The sequence below is a fragment of the Ziziphus jujuba genome, chromosome 10, assembly GCF_031755915.1.
Source record: "Ziziphus jujuba cultivar Dongzao chromosome 10, ASM3175591v1".
Classification (NCBI taxonomy): Eukaryota; Viridiplantae; Streptophyta; class Magnoliopsida; order Rosales; family Rhamnaceae; genus Ziziphus; species Ziziphus jujuba.
This window is the reverse complement of record NC_083388.1, coordinates 22294797-22317397: the sequence shown is the minus strand read 5'-3', so window position 1 is coordinate 22317397 and position 22601 is coordinate 22294797. Positions and strand designations below refer to the sequence as shown.

The window sequence follows — 22601 nt, the reverse complement described above, 5'->3', positions numbered from 1 at the left end:
CTGGGAGGACTTCAAATTTGATAGTTATCGGACTCTACTGCGTCAAAATCAAGAGACTTCATCTGTGCATTTGCTCTAATGTTACACCCAATTATTTATTTATTTGTTTGATTTTTGGGATTATGTCAATTTTTGGTTTATGTGTGAATGTTTTTTTGTTTAATTTGGTTACTTATTAGGTTCTCATTGAGATGCCGGCTGATCAAGTTACTGAATTTAGTAAGCTCGAGCGTTTGCATTTTCAAATGGTGTTTACAATTTATAGTTTGCCAATTCACCGTTTGCCAGATTTCCTAAAGGCAGCTCCTGTCTTTTTTTTTTTTTTTGGGAAATAGATGGAAAATATTTTGTCGTCCCATCACAATTTAATTGACTTCTATAATATTTCACAATATATATATATATATATATATCAAGGAATTTAAATGCAAATTAAAAGTAATTTAAAATTCGAATTTTCATACTATATCAACTCTTTTTTTTAAAAAAAAAAAAATTCAAGCAAATTAAAAATTTAACTGTTTAAAATAAAGAGAGCATGAGATAAATAAATAATGTATTTGTGATATTTATTTGAACTATTTTTCATGATATGGAGGGTGACTTCCCCCATCATAAATGAGCTGTTTAGTTGGAAATGGTTTTATTGTCGCAGAGATTGGATAAATATATCCCTGAGATAGAGAAGGCAAACGGTGAGCATTCATATCAATACCTTAAGGTGGTGAAGTTAGATAGTTTTGATGGGTGCAAATATGAAGTTGAGCTGGTGTTCCATTTACTAGAGTATGCTGTGGCAGTGGAAAAAGTAATTATTCAGCTCTTGCCTTCAGAAGTTTGGAAAAGTCCATAATAAATGGGCTTGTGAAGATAATCAATATGAAAAGTGAAATTTGGCCCAATGTCCTTTTTTCAAAGGCTCTAATGAAATATATCCCTCATTTTTTAGTTTTTTTTTATCTGCCCTCTGCTTCCCATTTTATCCCCAATGCAAGTAAATAATTACTTTACTTTCCTTTCTTCATTCCTTCAGTCCGAGAAACCCATAGGTTTTTAGTTTCTGCACTCGGCTTTTCTATTTTTCTTCATTCTCCAGAAAACCCACACACAATCTCATTAAAGAAAAAAAAAATCCATGCTCCATCTTACTGTATCTCTTGCCTCTTCTCTTGCAAACATATGAAAGACTAAGGAAAAATTGCGTTTGAGGTAAGGATCTGTGTATTTTGATTTTTTTTTTTTTTTTTTTTTAGCTTGGGTTTTTGCTTGATTGGTGAAAGGCGAAGACGATGATTGGAATGGAGGAAACTAGTTGAAATCAAGTAGTAGTAGTAGTAGTAGGTTATATAATTTAGTGGTGTGATTAAATATTATGAGTATGCTTTAGGGTCGGTTTCTATATTACTTTAAGGTTAGAAACACTTCACAAGTGTTTGTTGAATTTTCTGATTGCAACAGAATATTAAAGGAAATTGAAAGAAAAGAAAACCCAAAAAAACAAAATTGAAGAATAAGTAGGAAGCAGTTATGGTTAAAATCTGCTTCAAATGTTGAATCATTTGTTTTCTTGTTTATATGACACTCACCATCATGCTAGATATCATAATTTAATTACATAACTTCATTTTGATTTTATGTTGGTTTCTTGTTTATGGTTATGAAGGTGAGCGGTAGTTTTGCAGAGGAGCTTCACTTGGAAAGTTTGCAGCATCAAATAGAAAGTGATCTTATGCCAAGTGCCTGATGTGACCAAAGTGATTCTTATGGTATCCTTTTAGTTATATGTTTTATGGCGAATTATATAAGTTCTTTTAGTTATATGTTCTATGGCGAATTATATAAGTTAACTTCTTTTTTTTTTGTTTACAATTAGTTAATATTTAAAAGAGATGTTATACCTACTATATGGACCATGAGGTATACTATCTATGTTGTTTAATTTGCCTTAATTTCTTTCTGTTTAGTTTTCAGCCAAGGTTGGAATTTCTTAGGCTTGGTTGGTGGAACATTATTAATTTTCAAGTTGATTACAAATATGCAGTTGGGGATAGGATAGGTGAACTGTCTTATACTTACTCCTATTTTATGAATTTGAGGTTGGTTGCGGAGATGTGGTATTAGTTTGCTTGTGGTTTTGTATTATATGCTAATGGCACTTAAGACTTCCATGATAAACTGATATTCACAGATTGAAAAACCCATACTATTGGTTACAATTCCAAAAATGTGCTTGAAAATGCCTTAGGTCAGGTGCATATTGTTATCCTTGTGCACTTGATTATGAGGTTGATGCAGTGTCCCTCCTTAACATATGGAAGTTGTGGGTTTTTCTTTTTTTTTTTTTTTTTTCTTTTTTTGTCTAGAAGTAATAATCGCTGCCCCCACACCCTTTCTGTGAAATTCATGTAACAATTGGTGTATTACTAGAGTGGATATCATGATGGTCTCATAGCAAGAGAAGAAGCTGTAGCACAAGAGGGATTTAATATTGGCTTTAAGGAATCAGTCCTTGTTGGGTACAAATGGGGTCTAGTTAGAGGTGATACCAGGTAAAAGAAAACAAAAGAGGAAAAGAATTTGAATGCTCTGTTGCTTATAGAGTTTTTAATGAAATTGCTATAAGCATATGATTAAAAAAGAATTTAAATGCTCTGTTGCTCATAGAGTTTTTAATGAAGTTGCTATAAACATGTGATTAACTTCTTTTCTCTGCTACTTTTGTTTTCTTGTTTTGTCCAATCTGCATCCCTATGAGCTGCCTTCACTTTAGTTCCTGAGGACTAGAAAGAGAGCATTTAAATTCTCAATATGGTAACCAAATTCTCAAAAACATGAATTGTATGGTTGCTTTTCATAAGGGTTTGACAACATGGGTTTAGTGGGTGGATTCTACTATGAATCATAGTAAAACCAAAGTCATCTTCCAAGGAAATTCTCTTACCCACTACCATTAAGTTTACTTCTTTCCCATCAACAATTTTTTTTTTTTTGAAAACCAAAAATTAATTTCGTGAATTTCTCTGATGCTTTTTTTTTCCTTTCTTTTTTTTCCTGTTCATATTTACTGTCAAGGGATTGGAATGAGCTAGGGGTGACAAACTGTGGAAATGAGACAAAACTCCTAACTGGATCAGTTATCGAGGTGGATTGCCCAAGGCATTATATGTAGTGAAAGATGTATTAACTGGAATGAGAAAACATATTCATCTGCTAGACATAACAACTTTATCACAACTCAGAAAAGATGCACATCCTGGCTTTTATAATGGCTTTAGGCGCATAGACTGTAACCACTGGTGTATTGCTGGACTTCTAGATACTTGGAATCAACTTTTTATGCATTCCTCATAATTATCATGCTTGTTCTGGTATTTTTAGTTTATAAAAATGATCATACGGTTACTTAGGTCTTTTCTTCCATAGATCACCATTTTTAAGGGAATCAAGTATCAAAACATGACCGATCTTTTCATTTTCAATGTCAACCAGATATTGAGAGTTAAACATCATTAATGAAACTCTACAATCCTACATAATTTAGAGTATTTAATATATTCATAATTTGAACCATAAATTTGCACAACTCTTTGATTTTTTTTTTCCCTAGCAAATATGTCATTTAATGGCCCACTCTTTAATTCTTTGGTTGTTAAATATGTCATTTGATAGTTTCCCGACCTTGCATGTTACATTAGTATATGAGTCTTTGGAAAATTGCATGGTGACGGAGGAATGAGGCAAGGTCGCATGAGTCAAACATATGAAGGATTCAAAGTGGGTGAGACTAAGACAAAGTTATAAAAAAGTTCTCAAATTGGCATAAAAATTTCATTATCTTAGGGCCTTCGGTAATTACCAATATAACCTACGGTAATCAATTTGTCCTTGCTTGAAAAAAATACTATAGGTTTCATCGGTAATTATCGAAACTCCTATGTTAATCATATTTTATCAATTTTTTTGCCCCCACAAGTCCCCTAATGTGTGTTAAATGCAACAACATGCAAAAATATTTTCTTCAATGATCCTAAGGAGAAAAAACCCTAAAAGTTCTGAAAAAGTTCGCAAATTGGCACAAAAATTTGATTACCGTAGGGCCTTCGGTAATTACCGATGCAACCTACGGTAATCAATTTGTAGTTGCTGGAAAATTACCCTCGGTAATCCACTTTGTTTGTAATTTTCTCACTTTTTCCAAATCTTTTATGGATTCTTTTGTCAGAATCATTAATAAAGTTATATTTAGCATGTTTTTGGTAGAAACACATATTATCGAAGGTTGTTGGATTGAATTGTGATGATTTGCTTTGAAAAAATTGAACAAATATAAATTGAGGCCACCAATACAATATTCTTGCCATACCATTATTTTCTTGTTGACAACAAACCATCAAATATACCATATATGTAAAAGGCTAAAATATAAATATAAATATTTGGACAAACATATATATATATGATATAAATATAAATACTACCAACAACACAGTGGCCAAAAAAATATATAATGATAACAAACTCTTATTGATTTGAATTTAAAAGACACATGACAAAAACATTACAAGTTATCATTAACAAAATTTGAATACAATTTTGTATCATACTCAATCTATATAGTATGCAATTAGAATGATTGTTAAGCTATTCTTTCCGTTGCATTATTCTTAAGGGTTCTGTATGAAGGGAGTTGCAGATTGTCATAGCGGATAAGAGACTTAAGTACAAATTAAATAGGAAGACAAAATAACATGTTAAGAGTCGATTATGTGTTATGGCGTATCTTTGAACAAATTGAATGGGAAGACACAATAACTGTGATTTTTCTTTGTCTTCGAAGGCCAAAACGATGTCGTTTAAGACTGACCCTAGTAGTAATGTTATTCGGTTCCTGTTTGTATCATACTCGATCTATGAAGATGTAGAATAAAATTTATTGGATAAAATAAATTGGAAGTCCACAATTAGAGCTCCAACCTTATAAGGACATTCTCCAACCTTATACCAAAACTCCTGTCCTCATAGTAATGAGGTTCTGAAACAAGAAATTTGAAGTCCACAATTAGAGCTCCAATGAAACAAGAAATTTGAAGTCCACAATTTGTAGTGGTACATTTTGAGCATGTGGTTTGAAACTAATTAAATGGGGTCCTGTTCAATGTGTAAAATGAATTAAACAGGGGAAAAGAAGAAGAAGGAAAACTTACTATAGCCTTGAAATCAAAACACAAATAATAGAGGTAAGAAGTAGTAAAACACACTTGCGTTCATGAACATTAACGTAAGACCCAATTCCATTTGGGCCTGTACCATGCCAATAATCAAGACCATTTTTCCATAGTGGAACTCGAGCAAGAATGTCTAGGGCATTCCCTATAGGAAAATGAACATGTACCTTCCTATCACAAACTTACAAGAATATGGTCAATACATTTCACCTAAAATGAAATACATTATTTGAAAAAGAAAATAAAATACCATTGGTTCCATTAGGAAATCGAGCATTCCCAAGTGCAATATGACCCTTGAGGACCTGCAAAATGAAGCAAACAAAATTACTTTGCAATACTTGAAAAAAATATAATAATAATAATGATAATAAAAAGGAAAAACAAAATAGATTAGCACTTAGTACAGTATAACATAGTTTCTCATGTTTTGATGGTTTTCCAAAATGAACTGTCCTTCTTATATCAGTTGTTCGATGTAAATACTGCATAAATGCCCATAAAGATAACCACTTATAAGTTAAAAATGTATCAATAGAAAACATAGTCTATCTAGCTAAAATATTTAATAAAAATAAGTGCATGAATGTAGTTTGTAATTTTTACATAATTGTTACCAGTCAAGTACATATAATAGTTAATTATAGCTAACAAGCCTTCGCTCCTGAGTCAAAAAGATATATGCTGTCTGGATTAAACTCAGCACAAGTTTCTGCTTGTGACGCATAATGGATGATTGCAGCATTTGGACCAACCAACGAAATAGTAGGAAAACTTAAGCCTCTAAAATGCTGCAGATATAACAGAAAAGAATATCTCTATCATGACGAATTTTGTAAGAAAAACATATTTTGTAAGAATATCTCTTTTTTCCTTTCCTCCGTGAAAAAGCATCCCTCCGTGAAAAATCAAATTTAAGTCTTTTTGATTTTTTCTGTGTGAATTCTTAGCTAATATTGCTGTATCGGTGGCCTTGATATGTAATTGGTGCTTTGTAGGGTAATTTGCAAGTTGCAAATTTATATGCTGGTACCGACAGTGTAGAGCTCAAAGGGCTGAAATAATTGTTGAATTGAATTATTTCTTAAGGCATTATATCTGCAAGTTGCAAGTGTATATTCTTTTCTCAAAGAAGCCATTCCTGGTGTTTTTAGAATCCTCTGGCTACTCTCAAGAAGATGTGCTCCTTCAGAAGCCCAAAGCTGGGGTATGTATAGCTTCAAATCATTCTTAATCAGAATGTTTAAATCACCTTGAATCAGGCTTTTCGATCTAGATTCGGATATGGGTTAATATCAGTTACTGAATAGTATAATGCTTGTAGCTCCTGAAGCCTACTTTCACAATTATATGTGATAAAGATTCAAAATGCTTCCTTTGATAAAGATTCAAAATACTTACTTTTATTGATTCGTGGAACCCATAGCATCAAAGATACACTAACAGCAGCTAGTGGTGCAGTGGTACCTTTCCTTTCTTTTATTTTGCATGATGATGGGATAAGCAATTTGGTTCTGGTTTTTGCATATTGTGGGATGGTTGTTGCTGCTCGTTGGATTGCTCAGCTCAACACTCCATTCTGGCTTAAGGCTCTCAATAAATATCCTGACTACAAAGTTAAGGTAAACAACATTTATTTTATCTAAGAAATAAGTTAATTTCTTATTCAATTGCATATGATCTTGTTTCTCATTATGATTAATATAGGTTTGTAAGTCTGATACTATAAGAATGTTGTCTGAAATTTCACATTCTTAGGCTTGATTGGGTTGCCCCCTTTATAAAAGGTTACATGAGTGTAGAAAGATATATCTATTGTCACTTAGCACACAATACTTGCTTTGTAATGCATTCATGTAAGGTTTTGTCTGAAAACTCATTGTTTTAAGGTTTTATGCCTTATGTACCAAGTTGTTACATAGAAAAATACATTTAGAAGGCTGCATAAAAAGTTTCTATGGGCTATATGTAAATGAAACTAGTTCTGTATATTGACTTCCTTTAAATGTTCTAGGCTTCTAGGATCAGTTAGTGTACAAAGGACACCAAATATTCTTGTACAAAAGAGAACAAATATTTGCTACAGATTTGTGGGGTGCATTCCAGGGCCAGGGATATGGAGAATTTAATGACATTAGATCCATTACTATTATGGTCGATTATATTGTTCCAGTGGTTCTTCAGCAACTTGGCGTGCTGAAATACAGTTCAAAGCTTGCCAAACTGATTGTGGCTAATAATGAAATAGATTCAGGCAGTGAGAAGGAAGTTAAGCCATGGACTTGCTCCATATATGCTGTGGAGAGGATGAAGGAGTTGGTCAGTAAAAAATTAAGGAAGCAGGTGTTGTTGAATTCCTTTGACATTTCTAGCAATTTAGTACTTGTATATTTCCTTTTGGTATTTCAATGATTTTCACTCTTTTTGTTTAGATCAATCTGTGTCCTTCTATTTTTTTTCTTTTCCTTTTTTTTTTTTTTCCCAATAGTATATATAATCTTTCTCTCTGTTTTCTCAGTGTTTTCTCGTTATTTTTATTTATTTATTTATTTATCTAATTGTTTAAATCATGTGACTTTTGTATTCAAGTGCTTAGTGTGGAATTAGACCTTTGGCTTTGGTCTTTTGGCATTCAATTTCCATCTCTGCAACACCACCGAACACTTTCAACATGTTACTGAGCTCACCATATCCGATGGTGTCCTTCTTAATTTATGCTTCTAACTGTAAGATTATAGGAACTAGCATAGTAAGTAAGATTATAGGAGCTAGCATAGTAAGTTTTGGGGCGAAGTCATTAGATAGATGTGTCTATAAATTCCTCGCATCTATTTTTCTTTTTGCATGGTTGTAGCTTTTCTTAATTTTGAGAAGTACTACTAATATTAGCCTTGAGTTGATGAACCAAAAAAGTATTGTTTTAAAAATTGAACATTTGATATGTTGCTATTACCTATTTTGAGATATCTGTCACTTGTATTTTTTTATTCACTATAAAAAATTAGTGGCTTTGTAATGTCGCAGCAGGTGTCATAGCTTTTCATGTTATTTTTAATTTATGTTTAACAACTCTATATGTACCTTGAATCTCTAGATTGTATTTCATTGTTTGCCCTTTAAAGATGTCAAAATAGAGTTACTAAAACTTTTAAAACATCTTTAGCAGGTGTCTGTTTATAGGCTTTAGATTCACTAAACATTTGATATTATACAGAATTACATGTAGTAGCAACAAAATTAATTATTTTTGTACATGGATTGGATTAATATACATTAATTCAAATAACAAAGTAAAAAAAAAAAAAAAAGGCATTGGAAGAAGTGAAAAAATGACAAATTAACTTCATTATCGACGGGCAATCGTTATTACCAATGGAAAAAGTCGGTAATCCAATTAATTCTTTTACTACTTGATGGAAAATTTACCGATGGATCAACGATAATTGTTAGTTATCAGTTTTTTCAATTGATTATCATAGGTTTCATCGGTAATCAAATTTTTGTGCCAATTTGAGAACTTTTGCAGAATTTTTGGGGTTTTTTCTCCTTAGGATCATTGAAGAATATATATTTTGCATGTTGTTGTATTTAACACATATTAGGGGACTTGTGGGGGCCAAAAAATTGGTAAAATGTGATTACCATAGGGGTTTTGGTAATTACCGATGAAATCTACAATAATTTTTCCAGCAACTACAAATTGATTACCATTGGTTTCATCGGTAATCAATGAAGGCCTTACGGTAATCAAATTTTTGTGCCAATTTGAGAATTTTTTCAAAAATTTTGGGGTTTTTTCTTTTTAGGATCATTGAAGAATGTATATTTTGCATGTTGTTGCATTTAACACACATTTAGGGGACTTGTGGGGGCCAAAAATTGGTAAAATATGATTACCATAGGGTTTTTGGTAATTACCAATGAAACCTACAGTAATTTTTCTAGCAACTACAAATTGATTACCATTAGTTTCATCGGTAATTACCGAAGGTCCTATAGTAAGCAAATTTTTGTGCCAATTTGAGAACTTTTTCAAAACTTTTGGGGTTTTTTCTCCTTAGGATCATTGAAGAATGTATATTTTGTATGTTGTTGCATTTAACACATATTATGGGACTTATGGGGGCCAAAAAATTGGTAAAATGTGATTACCATAGGGGTTTCGATAATTATCGATGAAACTTACGGTAATTTTTCCAGCAACTACAATTGAATGTTTTCACTTATTAATGTCGTTTTTGGCCCAATACCCACTAAAATAGGTGAGTACGGATATCTACCCACTCCTCTTTAATTTTTTTTAATTTACCCTCTAGTACAAATTTTCCCCAAAAAAAAAAAAATTACTTTGTTTTTCCTCTCCTCTTCTTATGAGAAATCTCACAATTCCATTGAGAAAAACCTTTCCACACCTTTACTTTCTTTGTTCCTTTTTCTATGAAGAAACCCCATAATCTCATAAAAATAAAATAAAATAAAAACTTCTGCTTTATTTTCCTCCATGAAAGAGCATTCCTTATTTCTCCTTATAAACATATGACAAGTGTTTCTGCAAAATAATAATTCAAACATCATCATCCTTTTCCCCTCCTCTCTTATATCAACTTATGGAAGCCCATCTTGATCCAAAATGCTTCAATACACTAGCCATATTAATGCTTTAAAATGGTTACCCACAAATCATGGTGTTTCACTTTTTCAATTGTGATATTCTCTCCTTCAAATCTCATGTCGTCTACTACTCCACCATGCCCCTATACCCATAAACCATCGGTAATCCATATTAGGAATCCATGTGTTTGCTGAAAAAATTACCGACGGTTTCATCGATAATTACCGATACCCCATCGGTAATTCCAATTTGATCATTTTGTCAAAGCAAATCACCACAATTCAATCCAATAACTTCAATAATATGTGTTTCCACCATGAACAAGATAAATTTAACTTTATTAATGATCCTCAACCAAATAATCCACCATGAACAAGTTTTCCAAACCTTTTGTGGATTCTTTTATTCACAATCATTTATAAAGTTATATTTAGCATGTTCTTAATGGAAACATATATTATTGACGTCGGCGATTTGAATTTTGATGATTTGCTTTGAAAAAGTAGGACAAATAGAAATTACCAACATGCCATCAATATTACCTATGGTTTCCATCGGTAGTTATTCTAGCAACTACATGGAGATCTATATTGAGTTACCGATGGTTTGCATCTGTAATACCAATGGCCCATCGATAATTGTCAATTCTCAAATTTTTCAGTTTAAATCACCACACTTCAATACAAATACAATGATAATGTAAATGTGGACGAAAAAAATGCTTAATACAACTTTATGTAAAAGTTTAATATAATTATTAAGATTAGATAGCACAAAAAGTGTGCAAATAAAGTTGAGTTATGGAGTGGTTATGGGGGTATTTTTAGGGTCGGGACAGGGTTAGAGAGGCCATCCCAGCCCCAATCGGACACGTTTTGTTGCCATTCCTATTTTCACATTGATATCAAGATCAATTACCATAATATCTTTAAAAAAATTTAACCCAAAAAATCATCAAATTGTAGCAGAGCCAAACCAACCAAGAAAGATAAAACAATGAAAGTCTTAAAAGAAAAAGATACTTGCATTGATGCAATATATTGAGCCACAAATTGCAAGACATAGAGTAAATAGCAATAGCATATTTAAATACATTATAAATTCACAAGCTTCAAATTCTTCGAGTCTCTTGGCAATTAAAAGCTTATTCTAAAAGAACAAACCAACAAGGTGACTATGGAATTACAAGTCCACGCTCCTTTCCTTCTCCTAAGCATCCATCTGCAAAATCAAATACAGAATTTGCTTGAATCACGAATATATTTGAAACGCTTAAATGAAGTACGATATTTTACTACAATATTTTTTGCAAGATCAAGCTCCATATGGCCCAAGCACAGCATATTAGCATGATAATACAACAAAGGATGAGAAAATTTTCAGCTGGCAAACTTAGAAATGAAGAATAAAATTGTCTTCTAAACTAAATTCAAAGGACAAGTCATAACCCAATAAATTATAGGCAGCTTGATAAAATTTAAATGAAAATGCCACTTAAAAAGACATTAATAAAGATTACCATAGCATCTATTCATATTATAAACCTTTTTCCTTCAGGAAGCATAAATATTAAATTAACTATATATGGTGTGTTCGAGTTAAAGTTAAATGAATATATTAGCAAGAATTGGTGAAATTATTTGACTAGGGTAGTTCTCAAATACAGGGTGCTTATTGAAGTTTTCTTTCCTTTTTTTGGTATATGGGAGCTTATTCAATTTTCTTGGGGGAAAAACAAGCAAAACATTCTCATGAATACTACCAACTCTGCGAGCAACAAGATAATGCAGATGACAAAAGTAAATCATATAAAAGAAAACAAAGTAAAGAAGTATGACAGCCATCATTAAGTCCAGATGTTTATTTGATGCAGCATTTCATTTACTTTTATGGCCTAATAACCATGTTTAGCAGTTTTCACCACAGGACATCAAGTTTTTTCCAATCTTTATATATTTGTGTATGACAAAATAGAACCATATTAGGAAGTATGTGCCACTTTCTCAAGATTTTGATTTCAAAGTTGAATCATGTTGTCTTCTTTTATTCAAATTTAACAAACATAAACCCCATCCTATCTTCTGGCTTTTAGATCATAGTTTGAAACTTATCAAGATATCCGAACCACTAGGTGATAATCATAAAGTTAACTTAAAACATTCTTTTAAGTTTAAAATATTTAGGCAATCTTCATGTACATGAACAGCATATGGTTGGATAAATTACTTAGGTTACAGATGAAGACATCATTTTTACTGTTTCTCAAGCTTGTAATCTAAAATCTAGCTGCTGCATTATACGGTCTTAAGTTACTTACTCTTAATCACTTAGCTTTTCAATTAACACATTAAAAAAATATACTCATTGCCAGCAACCATAATTTAAGAAGTATACAAATAAGTCTAAAGATTACAATTACAAAACCATAAATAAAAGACAACTGGCAGCAAATAAAGAACCCCAAACACCACATGCTTTAGATGTTAATGGTCAATGGTAAAGAGCAAACTACAATTTCACCTAAACCTTACATAGATATAACAATTGCACTAATGTGGAGCAATATTACAAATAGAATATATGAATGTTAAACGTACATGAGCAATTGCACAACCTAAATTTATGTCAAAAGCTTATTTGAATAACTTGCCTGAACCAAATCCTTTTCTTCTATGAGTCCCTTGACAGTTCCACCTTTGACCAATAGCGTAAACAATATCTACAAATCATTCAGGGATAAATTTAGAAATAAACAGTATCATAAGCAGTCAAAAAGAACAAAATTATCTGCCACAGCAAAAAAAAAAAAAAAAAAAAAAAAAAATTAAGGGCTTTCTTTCTTCCTATAAGTAAGTGAACTAAAACAGTAGTACACCCCAGAAAGACATTTTTCAAACACAACACCCATTAACAAATGTCTGAGTGGCCCATTTACGTAGCATTAGCATAAGATGACTTGGGTAGTGTTATTATTTTGATAAATCCCCAGTGCTTATACTGCACGAACGATAGATAGAAAATTTTTATAATGATAAATTATTAAAGACTAGAGCTAGCTTTTTAAGTCCAATAAGAAACAAAAAGATAGAAAAGATTTGGGGAAAGTATAGACTAGTGAACCAACCACTTCCGAACACTGCAAATACAATATTCAATTCAATGAAACAATTGAGAATATGACGATAGCATATTGTATATATTGTAAGCATTTAACAAGCAAATGTCTACCTCTTTTCCAATTTTCCCACTAATAATACCAGCTTGTATTGAAGCTATCAACTCAGCCAACCTGAGGCGTCACCTTAATCTCATCAATAGTCAACTTTTCATTTTTCATATAGGCAGCAATATCACCCATAATCCAGTTGGCAGCCGATTTCACATCTGCTCCCTTTGCAATGGTAGCATCAAAATACTTTGCAACCTAAACATTCATTTATCAACAACCCATTTCAGACCATTATGTAAAGAACATGCTATTGAAACATTATAACGCAGTTATTATTTGAATATCAACGTATACGCTTGGATGTCTCTTTGGAGTCAGATTTAAGTGAATGCCTAAAAGCACAGCATTATAGGATCGATATTCATGAAATAAGTCAACACTGGACTAGATGTCATGAGATTCCAATAGGCTTAAAATGTCCTGCTAAGGGTTATCGACTCATAATCATTTAGTTAAATGCATTTGGCTATAAAAGGACCATGGATGCATTATATTGTATTGAGAATTGACATATATTTTTAGAAGGAAAAGAATTAAAAAGTTATATTAAAAGCTGTTACATTCTTTCTTCAAACATAGCATTAGAAAAGATGAACTATAATGAGTTGTAAACTACAGAATGATATTCTTTTCATCATACAGCATTAAACATGGAAAGGCGATGACTAATTGACTATTCAACTGTGATCGCAGAAAATATATAAACTAAAAAAACTGCTTGAAATGCAAATCTTGCCAAACATAAAGATTACCTTCTGTAACTCATTGCTCAGTGAGAGATTTTACCAGATTCAGCATCATTTTCAGTCTCGCAGATTCGAATTCAGAGCGTGCACCATAAATCGGCGACGGTGCTGATGAATTTGATCTTTTAAATGGTACACTTATTTGCTGAGAAAATGTGGGAAAAGGAAAATTTTAATAACCGCTTCTAATTCCATTTAGGATCCAAATGGGAAAGAAACCAAAAAACAAATAAATAAATAAAATCTAGAAAACAAAATGAAAATTGGATGAGGTTGTTGATTTAGTTGTCTGAATGAGAAGTAGAGGAATGGGAAAAGTGGTGAGAAGAAGAAGAAGCAGAGAAGCAGGAAGGAGCATGGAGTTTGTTGTAGACTTGCTAGCCGACCAGGTAGACATCGAAGGTGGCGACTCCGAGGGCCAAGATCGGGAAGGGCATGGTGGAGCTTATCGCTAAGTCTAGGATGCTTCCTCCACTAGTCCCTCCTCCTGAAGAACTCTCCGGTAGCTGCTTTGCCATTCTCTCTCACTTTTTCTTCCTCTTTTCTTTGTGCTCCATTCAAGAGAAAAGTAGCTCTTTCCTTCGTGATCCGGAATAGCAATTTATGTTGATTTTTTATTTTTTATATTTGAAGGGTAATATGGGAATATTGAAAAATAAAAGGGTAAAATAAAAAAAAATAAAAAAAAGATGGGTATATTTCATTAGAGACTTTCAAAGAAAGGTATTCGGCCAAATTCCCCTAATCAATACGAAAAACTTTGTGTCGGGTGTGCCCAACTATTGAAAACTCGAATAGTCCAAATGTATCCCAGTGTAGATATAATATTAACTTAATTTAATTGCAAAGGTTTGGTCACGGACAAAGTGTGTTCTTTATTATTTATGATTAGCATTGATTTAAAAATCGACTGGAACTTTTGTGTATGTGGTTATCAAGTTGTTAAATTGTGAATGGAAACTTTATAATTTTGAAAAATGAATGTTTCTAAAATACACGGTAATTTTTAATTGTTTGATTATATGTAAATATATATGGGTTTTTTGTGTTTTATTTATTTATGTATAATTTATAATGCTTTTCATTATTCTTCTATAGTTTTCCATTAGAATTTATTATTATTGCTATAAAATTAGATTTAAAAATAATATTTATATACTGTAAACTTACATGTAAGATATTTTTCATTTTAAATTAAAAATATTTATTTTATATTAATTGAATATGTGATTTTTTTTTTGTTCAAAAAAAAAGAGAGAAAAAAAAGAGGTTGTATGAAAAATCCTTTAAATTAAAAAGGGATTTATACAATTTACCCTTTTTTTTCTTTTTTTTTTTTTTTTCAATTGAGTGTTGAATTTCTTATTCCTATTGTCCTCCCGTTTGTTGACATGTGACATGCACATGTCATAAACATTAAAGTAAAAAAATCAATGGGATTTGTATAATTTGCCCTTAAATTAACATACACAAATAAATAGATTTAAAAAATAAACAAAATTAAATATTATTTTTTGCCCTCGTAATTAACATACACAAATAAATAATTTTTAAAAATAAAAAATTTAAATATTATTTTTATGAAAAATTGAAAGCCAAATCCATTAATAGATTATCTCTTTTAAGTTTGATATGCATCTCAAAAAAGAAAAAATAAAAAATAAAAAAGTGGAGAACATCAAAATTACAATTGTTGCAATAAAAAATAAATATAAATAAAATACAATTATTATATTAAAAAGGGTATAACAGTAAATTGAGGATTGGTGGCCATAATGTCGGATTGGGAATAGCATAAAATTGCCCTGATACGAATCGGAAATCCCAAATTTGAGAATTGGGTTATTTGTATGTTTTTTTGTTTTAATAGGGGTTTGTGTAAATTTATGTTTAGGAAAGAAGAAGAAGTTGATGAGCATTGAAAGTGGGGGGCGGGGTGGTAAGCATGGAGAATTTAAGCGACGAATTGTTGGTAGAGATATTGGTTAGAACATCAGAGAAAGATGCGATGAGATGCAAGTGCGTTTGCAAATTTTGGTACCACATAATTTCAGAAGAAGAAATTTTTTTGGGAAAGAGGTTTTGGGCTAATTCACCCATTGCAGGTATCTACTTTCGGACCCCGCAGACGACGCCTGGGCCTACTCACTTGAGTGGACCAAATAGTCACTACAGAAGGAAGGCATACATTAATTTTCTTGTTGAATATTCGGATTTTAGCGATATCAAATTTGTGTCTTTGCCTCCTGAACGAGAGCGAGAACGAAACGAGCTATCTTGGGTTCTCGTTGACTATTGCAATGGGTTAGAGCTTGTGTTCGCCGATTGGCGGTACATTGTTTTCAATCCCACCACCAAGCAACGATCCTACATTCCTAAAGCCCTCCACCATTCCCGCGAACACGGCAAGTTCCATCTTTTCGCAGCCTTAGCTTTTGATCCTATTGAATCTCTTCATTACAGAGTTGTTCGGCTAAGTGATCCCAAACCCTCTGATGCTTCAGTTGTTTTGCACATGTTTTCTTCAGAAACTGGACTCTGGGTTCGACATCATCTTCTACTAGATACCATTGTTAGTTGGAATTCCATTATGTGTTTTAGGCATTTCACTTACTTTCATGGTGTACTTTATTGGATTGTAAGTTCTTCTAAAATTTTATGCATTGACCTTGATAATCTTGCTGATGGTAAAACTCCTACCCGTGTCCTTCACGTCCCTGATTGTGATGAAGATGTAGCATTTCGTCTGGAGAATGAAAAGGCAATGATTAAGGCCTCTGCTATGGGCCGTGTTGGATGTCTTGGGGTGTCAATGAACCACATTTATTATTGTACACACAGACGCAAATCCGGCCTTTTCGCTGTTTGGTTTTATAATGTTGATGCCAGTGGAAATGGCCATGGTGAATGGGTTCTTAAATTTAGTGTTGCCTACATTCATCTGAAACATATTATTGTCGATCAACTTTCTTTTCGCCTTAGCCGTGCACTATGGATTCAACCTGTTGCTGTTGGTCCAAATGCTGATGTGTTGTTCATTGGAACTAATAAACGGATCTTCAGCTACCACCTTGAAAGCGACAAACTTCAATTGGTGTGTAAAGGAGAACCTAACAGAGTTGTCGATTGTTGTTTCTTCCCTCTATTTCTGTTACGCAAGTGCATTTGCCCGATACCATTTTACAAGTTGGGTGAGGAGACTGCCATATCTACTCCACTGTAAGTAGCCTGTTTCTTAAACTCATGTTGTTTTTCCTGCTTACTGCTTTTGTTTTCCAGTGAAAAGGGCACTTTTTGGATTTCAAGTCATTTTTTTAAGTTGAAAGATCCTAGTTCAATTAAGTGCCCTAAAGCATGCACCATTATTATTATTATTATTATTTTCACATTCATGACTGGTGAAAGTTTATTGCTGCGGTTAATACTAATAAAGCAAGACAAAATATTTCTTTGTTTGAACTCCGATGATCATTTTGTTTTGAAATCACACCGTAGGCAAAGATAATTTTTTGAAATCATATTTCTTTGGAAGTAAATGTTTTTGCACCACTTCTTCAGCAAACATTGATCTTTATGATTTGGTGTCAATTTGAAAAGTGAAACTAACATATTATGCTTCGGATCAAACTGTGCTTATTAACTTGCGCTTTTTCAATGAAGGTTTGGATTTCAAGAACATGTGGATCTCTAATCACAGTGAGATAGCTCTATAGATTTGTTAGAAAGCTGCTTTGTGGTACTTGAAAAAAAAAAAGAAAAAAAAATCTTCATGATGGGCGGAAAAATTATTTGAACCTTTTGACTAAGCTTTGGTTTGGGAAGTTTGCTATTGTTATTGTGCCAAGAGGCCAAAATATAGGTGTGCCTAGGATCTGAAGGAAAATGGAGGTCAGTTGTGTTGGGGACAGCAAAAGGAATGGCTTGGGTTCGTTATTGGTTATGATAGTTGACCTTACTTGGGGATGGTTGTGTTCAAAACTCTGTCCTTGAGTTATTATTAGCTTAGCTTTCACAATAAATTCTTATATGGATTTTTCCAGAGGGATCCCTAAATTTCATTATTATTTAATTTCAAAACTGTAACTTTTACCTGTTTTATCCTTCTATCTTAGAGGATTTGTGTAAGAGAATAGTGGAAATGAGAGCAGAAATTTCCATTGTGACAAATATCTGGTTGTGACTAACTTATGCTTGTAGGCTGTTTGGGTGTCTGTATTTCAGTGGACTGTTGTTGTCAGCTAAAAGTTCCATAGAATATGGAATGAATAACACACTGCTACTCCTGGACCTTTTGTGCTTCCAATTTTTTTGGAAAATGGTCAAATTTGTGGTTAGGAGGTTGTTTAACTAGATGTATGCTTTGAGTTAGTATAGAAGGTTGTATACTATACATGAATCTCAGTAATACATAATAAAATTTAGGTACATGGATAATAAGGTAACTAACTGGTAGGGTGTTGGGAATTTATTCTGGTTATTATGCTATTGATCAAAATAGTTTATTTATTTTTTTCTAAACAAATTTTTATTACACCAAAACAATAAAGATAAAGGAAAACAGAAAAAAACGGTGTGGATTGCTAAGTTTTCTAATTTTCTTTGATTTATTCTGTTGTTTTACGTACGTACTTAATCTGTTTCATTTTTGCCCCTGTTGAACAGAACAAGGGCTTCTGATGCTTCTGATGGTGAGGAGATTTTGAGTATGATAAATAGTGAAGTCGAAGTGTTCAATAGAGCTGCTTGATTAGATAACAGGAAGGCTAGCAACATTTTAAATTATTTTACTATTTATGGTATACTGATTATGTTTTTTTCATTATTATTATTTTCAGTAACTTAAGTAAAGATGTTGTTAACTTATTTATAAAGTCACTGTATTCTTTTATTATTAGAGAAGGTTTTTCTGTAATTAATTTATATAAAAAGAAATTATTTAATGACTGTATTTTGGTGCCATTTCGACTTCATGTGGAAATTACAGCAATATATAACAGTAACTATAATGACTATATTATATGTTTTATCTGGACTTATATATATTTGCTACAAATTATCCCTAGTTATTTATATAACCCAAAAAAGTGGCAAATCCATTTGTCAACAAAACCATCTAGGGAGGATCTATAGAAACCTCATCAACAAAGTTCATCCTGCAAAAGATGGTAGAAAGATCTGCAATCGGGAGGCCATTTACAAGTGGCGCATGGATTGTTTGCTTACTTGATAATCATCCCAATCATGGCGGTGATGCTACAGATCAGAATTTCCTAGTCAGAACTTGAGAATTGAAAACAGCCACCACCAACCAATATAGACAACTAATTCTTATCGATAGCCTACTTGAAATGATAGATTTGTGTAATAAAGTCATAGAGGCTGAAACATGAACAAAGTTAAATTAGCTCAAATGAAATGAGTAACAGAGCCACACATTAAAATTAACATTTAACATGGAAAAACAAGTAGATCAAGGAATGGCATGATTGAAAGTCAGTAAGAGTGCATTTTGATATTACATGATCAGATCCTTGTCAGTTTACTCTGATCAGCTAGTTGCAGCAAAATGGGTTCAATAGAGTTTGTTTTTGTATAAAGAAGTCATGGCTAAAGTCGAGTTCTAATAGGGTATTATGATACGTATACTTCAACAGACAATATAAATGGAACTCTCATTAAAAAAATAAAAATAAAAATAAAAGAGAAAGGAAGAGAATTTGTTCAGAGCAGTTCCATTTATAAGCCAGTATAAGTGAAATTAACAATGACTCAAACTTGCAGCTATCATGTAACTTATCAAAATATACAATCTAACAACATGTTCAAGATAGATACTTGCAGCCACACACAAAAAGCTCAAAATAATATGTTGCTTTCCTAATTATGCCTGAAAATTTTTCTCATGCAGACAAGTATGACATCAGTAGAAGCCATTGTAGCCGTCACTTTGGTAATATATCATATCCTAAGAATATCAAGGTAAGATGCAAATTTATAACTACATTTAATTCAACTCATAAAGCAAAGTAGCCATGTATGAAGGTTAATAGACGAGAGAGTGGTAACCACCCTTGTAAAATTACTGTTTCTTCAACTGAAAGGTCACGTACCACGACTAGCTTGCGTGTGAGCATGAATACATCCCATTTTGTATTTTCCGTCAGAACGTTTTGTAGTGGTTTAGCATGGACCCAAATTCAAAATGTATTATTGGATACAGAAAAATAATATAAAATTTCATATGAAAGGGAAAAAAAACCAAAAGCTAAAATTGAAGAATTGGTTTGATATTTTGAATCCTAACGGTATTAGATAGTAGAATTACAATTTATAAAAGAAAAAAAAAATGCAAAAAACTGAAAGCATTCACAGAGTTGGAGGCCCTGAAAGAACGACCTCTACTAATACAGTTAGTGGAAAACAAAAAACCTTTAGTTTTGATTAGCGAAGACATCAATGTATTGGGACAATCATGCAAATATCAGCTACATATAAAATTTGGCCAAAAAAGGGAGCATATCAGATAAGAACTTATGTGCTATGGTAATGAAATATATACATCTTATTATCATCTAACTCAAAATTCTCGGCACTGTTTTTAGTTTATCTAGTGCACTTTTCCATTCTTCTTTACTATTGGAATGAAGGAAGGAACCCTTTGTTACTTAACATATCTACTTAATCTCTAATGATGTTACTTGACATATCTACTTCATCTCTGCTGAGCTCAAAATCTCTACTTCATTTATCACTTCCTCCAAATCAGGTCTCTCTGATGGTTCTTCTTTCATCAATCGAAGTATAAGATCCCTTTCAGAGTCTGGAAAATTCTGTGGGAACTCCTGCTTTTTTCTCAAATCGTCAATGGCAAACAACCTTTCGGAACCTTTTGCTGGAGATGTAAAGAAGTGTAATAGCTCAAAAAAAATGATCCCCACCGCATAGAGGTCCAGCTTCGGGTTTGGTTTGCAGGGGAGTCCCGGAGATCTGTATGGTGGAGCTCCACGATCTGGCATCATGGTATCATCTTCCCCGATAAACTTTGCTGCAAGTTAAAGGAAAAAAAAAAAAAAAAAAGTCAAATTTCAAAATATTATATCTTTAAAACATAAGAGTAAAACCAATAAAAATAGAAGTTTTTACCCAGACCAAAGTCGGCCAATTTAACATTGTTATCTATATCTAGAAAGATATTTGATGGAGAAAGATCTCCATGCACAATATTTTTGCTGTGTAGATAAGATAGTGCTGACAATATCTGCTTTAAGATCTTATATGCTTCATCTCTCTCCAATTTAACAGAGTCCAACTTGGTTCTTAAAGTCCTAAGAAAAAAAATTTAAATTATCAGACAAGCAACAAAACAGAAAATAAGACTCTTAACACTAAGTCTGTAAAGTTAGGGCATTCTTATAGATTCACACTTACTCTTCCTGGCATAACTCCATCTGAATGTATAAGCAAACATCAGTGTGATTCTTAATTGGAAGTCGAGACTCATCAGAAACAGCATCTAACTTATGATTGTTACCCTCATTATCCTCATCTGAGTGTGGAGACTCATCAGAAACAGCACCTAACTCGTCAATGCCACCCTCATCATCCTTATCTGAGAAATTACTCCTACCCGCACATGAAGACTCATCAGAAACAGCCTCTAACTCATCAATGTCACCCTCGTCATCCCCATCTGAGAGTGGAGACTCATCAGAAACAGCACCTGACTCATCATTGTCTCCCTTATCATCCTTTTCTGAGAAATTACTCCTACCAGCCCATGAAGACTTATCATCCTTATTTGAGAGTGGAGACTCATCAGAAACAACATTTAACTCATCAATGTTACCATCATCATCCTTATATAAGATTGAACACTCATCAGAATCAGCGTTACTGTCACTATCGTCATCGTCGTACGAGAAATTATACTGACCAACGCATTTTTCCTCAATCCAAGCCTGCAAGTTCAAATTTTTTATAACAAGGAACATAGAGAATGAAATACGTACTTATTGAAATTTAAGAGAATGGAGAATGTACTTACCGTATGGTATCTGATAATATTGGGATGTTGAAGCTGACACATAACCTGGACCTCCCTGCATTAAATATAAGATAATAACATATAACATAGAAATAAATAAGAGAAAAGAAAGTAGAACTAAAAAACAATCCCTGCATTAAATATTACATAGAAATAAATAAGAGAAAAGAAAGTAGAACTAAAAAACAAACTATCTTACAATTATTAAATACCTAAGTGCTGTTTCCTCCTTCTTAATAGAATGCTTTATGCGAATCTTTTTGATGGCATACTCCATGCCATCAAGTTTGTACAGGCTTTTAACAACATAACCATACGCTCCTTCCCCAAGAAAGTCCCCTTCTTTAAATTGCTTCAGATACCTAGATTCCTATATATCAAAACAAATTCATTAAAACTTTACGCTTTATTTGTTTTAGTTTCCAAAAATTAAAACTAACACACTGACTTACCAACAATGATCGATCCATTATTACCTGAAACAAAATATAAATTTGAATTAGAAGAATAGCAGACACAAATAGCTTTAAAAGTAACTTAGATTTCTTTGAAGTTTTTAACTGTATTCAAATTCTTCCTTTTGCACATTCCACACAGCTATTCAAAAGTACACTAAGAAAGAAATTAAAAAAAGAAAATATATGCCATTCATTCCTACGCATTTCCTCGGCGACCAAACAGAGCAACTGACTAATGGAAATAGAAAAGTACGACATTCAAACAGTTTCCAGAAAAATCGAAACAC

The 22601-nt window shown here is 32.5% G+C and overlaps 2 protein-coding genes and 2 long non-coding RNA genes across 8 annotated transcripts; 2 read left to right on the top strand and 2 right to left on the bottom strand.

Moving 5' to 3' along the window:
- Window positions 1–955: 955 nt before the first annotated feature.
- LOC107411939 (uncharacterized) lies at window positions 956–7678 on the top strand. Of its 4 annotated transcripts, none has more exons than XR_007239242.2 (6): window positions 956–1209; window positions 1664–1766; window positions 2319–2549; window positions 6224–6432; window positions 6791–6847; window positions 7240–7678. It is a non-coding gene; the product is annotated as an uncharacterized LOC107411939 (long non-coding RNA). The 4 variants fall into 4 exon arrangements; XR_007239240.2 differs by lacking the exon at window positions 2319–2549 and adding an exon at window positions 1965–2056 and having other exon boundaries at window positions 957–1209; XR_007239241.2 differs by lacking the exon at window positions 2319–2549 and having other exon boundaries at window positions 959–1209; window positions 6687–6847.
- A 4804-nt stretch (window positions 7679–12482) lies between these two features.
- LOC107411983 (uncharacterized) lies at window positions 12483–14419 on the bottom strand. Its single transcript, XR_001580911.4, has 3 exons — window positions 13819–14419; window positions 13066–13261; window positions 12483–12556 (listed from the first exon to the last, which is right to left on the bottom strand). It is a non-coding gene; the product is annotated as an uncharacterized LOC107411983 (long non-coding RNA).
- A 1199-nt stretch (window positions 14420–15618) lies between these two features.
- On the top strand, window positions 15619–18771 carry LOC107411972 (uncharacterized). Of its 2 annotated transcripts, none has more exons than XM_016019655.4 (2): window positions 15619–17031; window positions 18475–18771. In XM_016019655.4, the coding sequence occupies exons 1-2, from the start codon at window positions 15758–15760 to the stop codon at window positions 18557–18559; spliced, it is 1359 nt and encodes a 452-aa protein (XP_015875141.2). In that variant the 5' UTR covers window positions 15619–15757; the 3' UTR covers window positions 18560–18771. The 2 variants fall into 2 exon arrangements, with proteins under 2 accessions (XP_015875141.2, XP_015875142.2); XM_016019656.4 differs by lacking the exon at window positions 18475–18771 and adding an exon at window positions 17473–17979.
- A 1748-nt stretch (window positions 18772–20519) lies between these two features.
- On the bottom strand, window positions 20520–22326 carry LOC112490658 (uncharacterized). The gene is made up of 6 exons (XM_060812149.1): window positions 22309–22326; window positions 22069–22226; window positions 21857–21911; window positions 21241–21770; window positions 20956–21137; window positions 20520–20857 (listed from the first exon to the last, which is right to left on the bottom strand). The coding sequence occupies exons 1-6, from the start codon at window positions 22324–22326 to the stop codon at window positions 20520–20522; spliced, it is 1281 nt and encodes a 426-aa protein (XP_060668132.1).
- Between the last annotated feature and the right edge of the window lie 275 nt (window positions 22327–22601).

Excerpts from the sequence above, each read along its gene's own strand:
- LOC107411972 (XM_016019655.4), top strand. The coding sequence starts at position 15,758 with ATGGAGAATTTAAGCGACGAATTGTTGGTAGAGATATTGGTTAGAACA. Across the intron at positions 17,032-18,474 it reads ACTGCCATATCTACTCCACT|AACAAGGGCTTCTGATGCTT; the intron begins GTAAGTAGCCTG and ends CCTGTTGAACAG.
- LOC112490658 (XM_060812149.1), bottom strand. Across the intron at positions 21,771-21,856 it reads ATATTATCAGATACCATACG|GCTTGGATTGAGGAAAAATG; the intron begins GTAAGTACATTC and ends TTGAACTTGCAG. Across the intron at positions 20,858-20,955 it reads ATTGGCCGACTTTGGTCTGG|CAAAGTTTATCGGGGAAGAT; the intron begins GTAAAAACTTCT and ends TTTAACTTGCAG.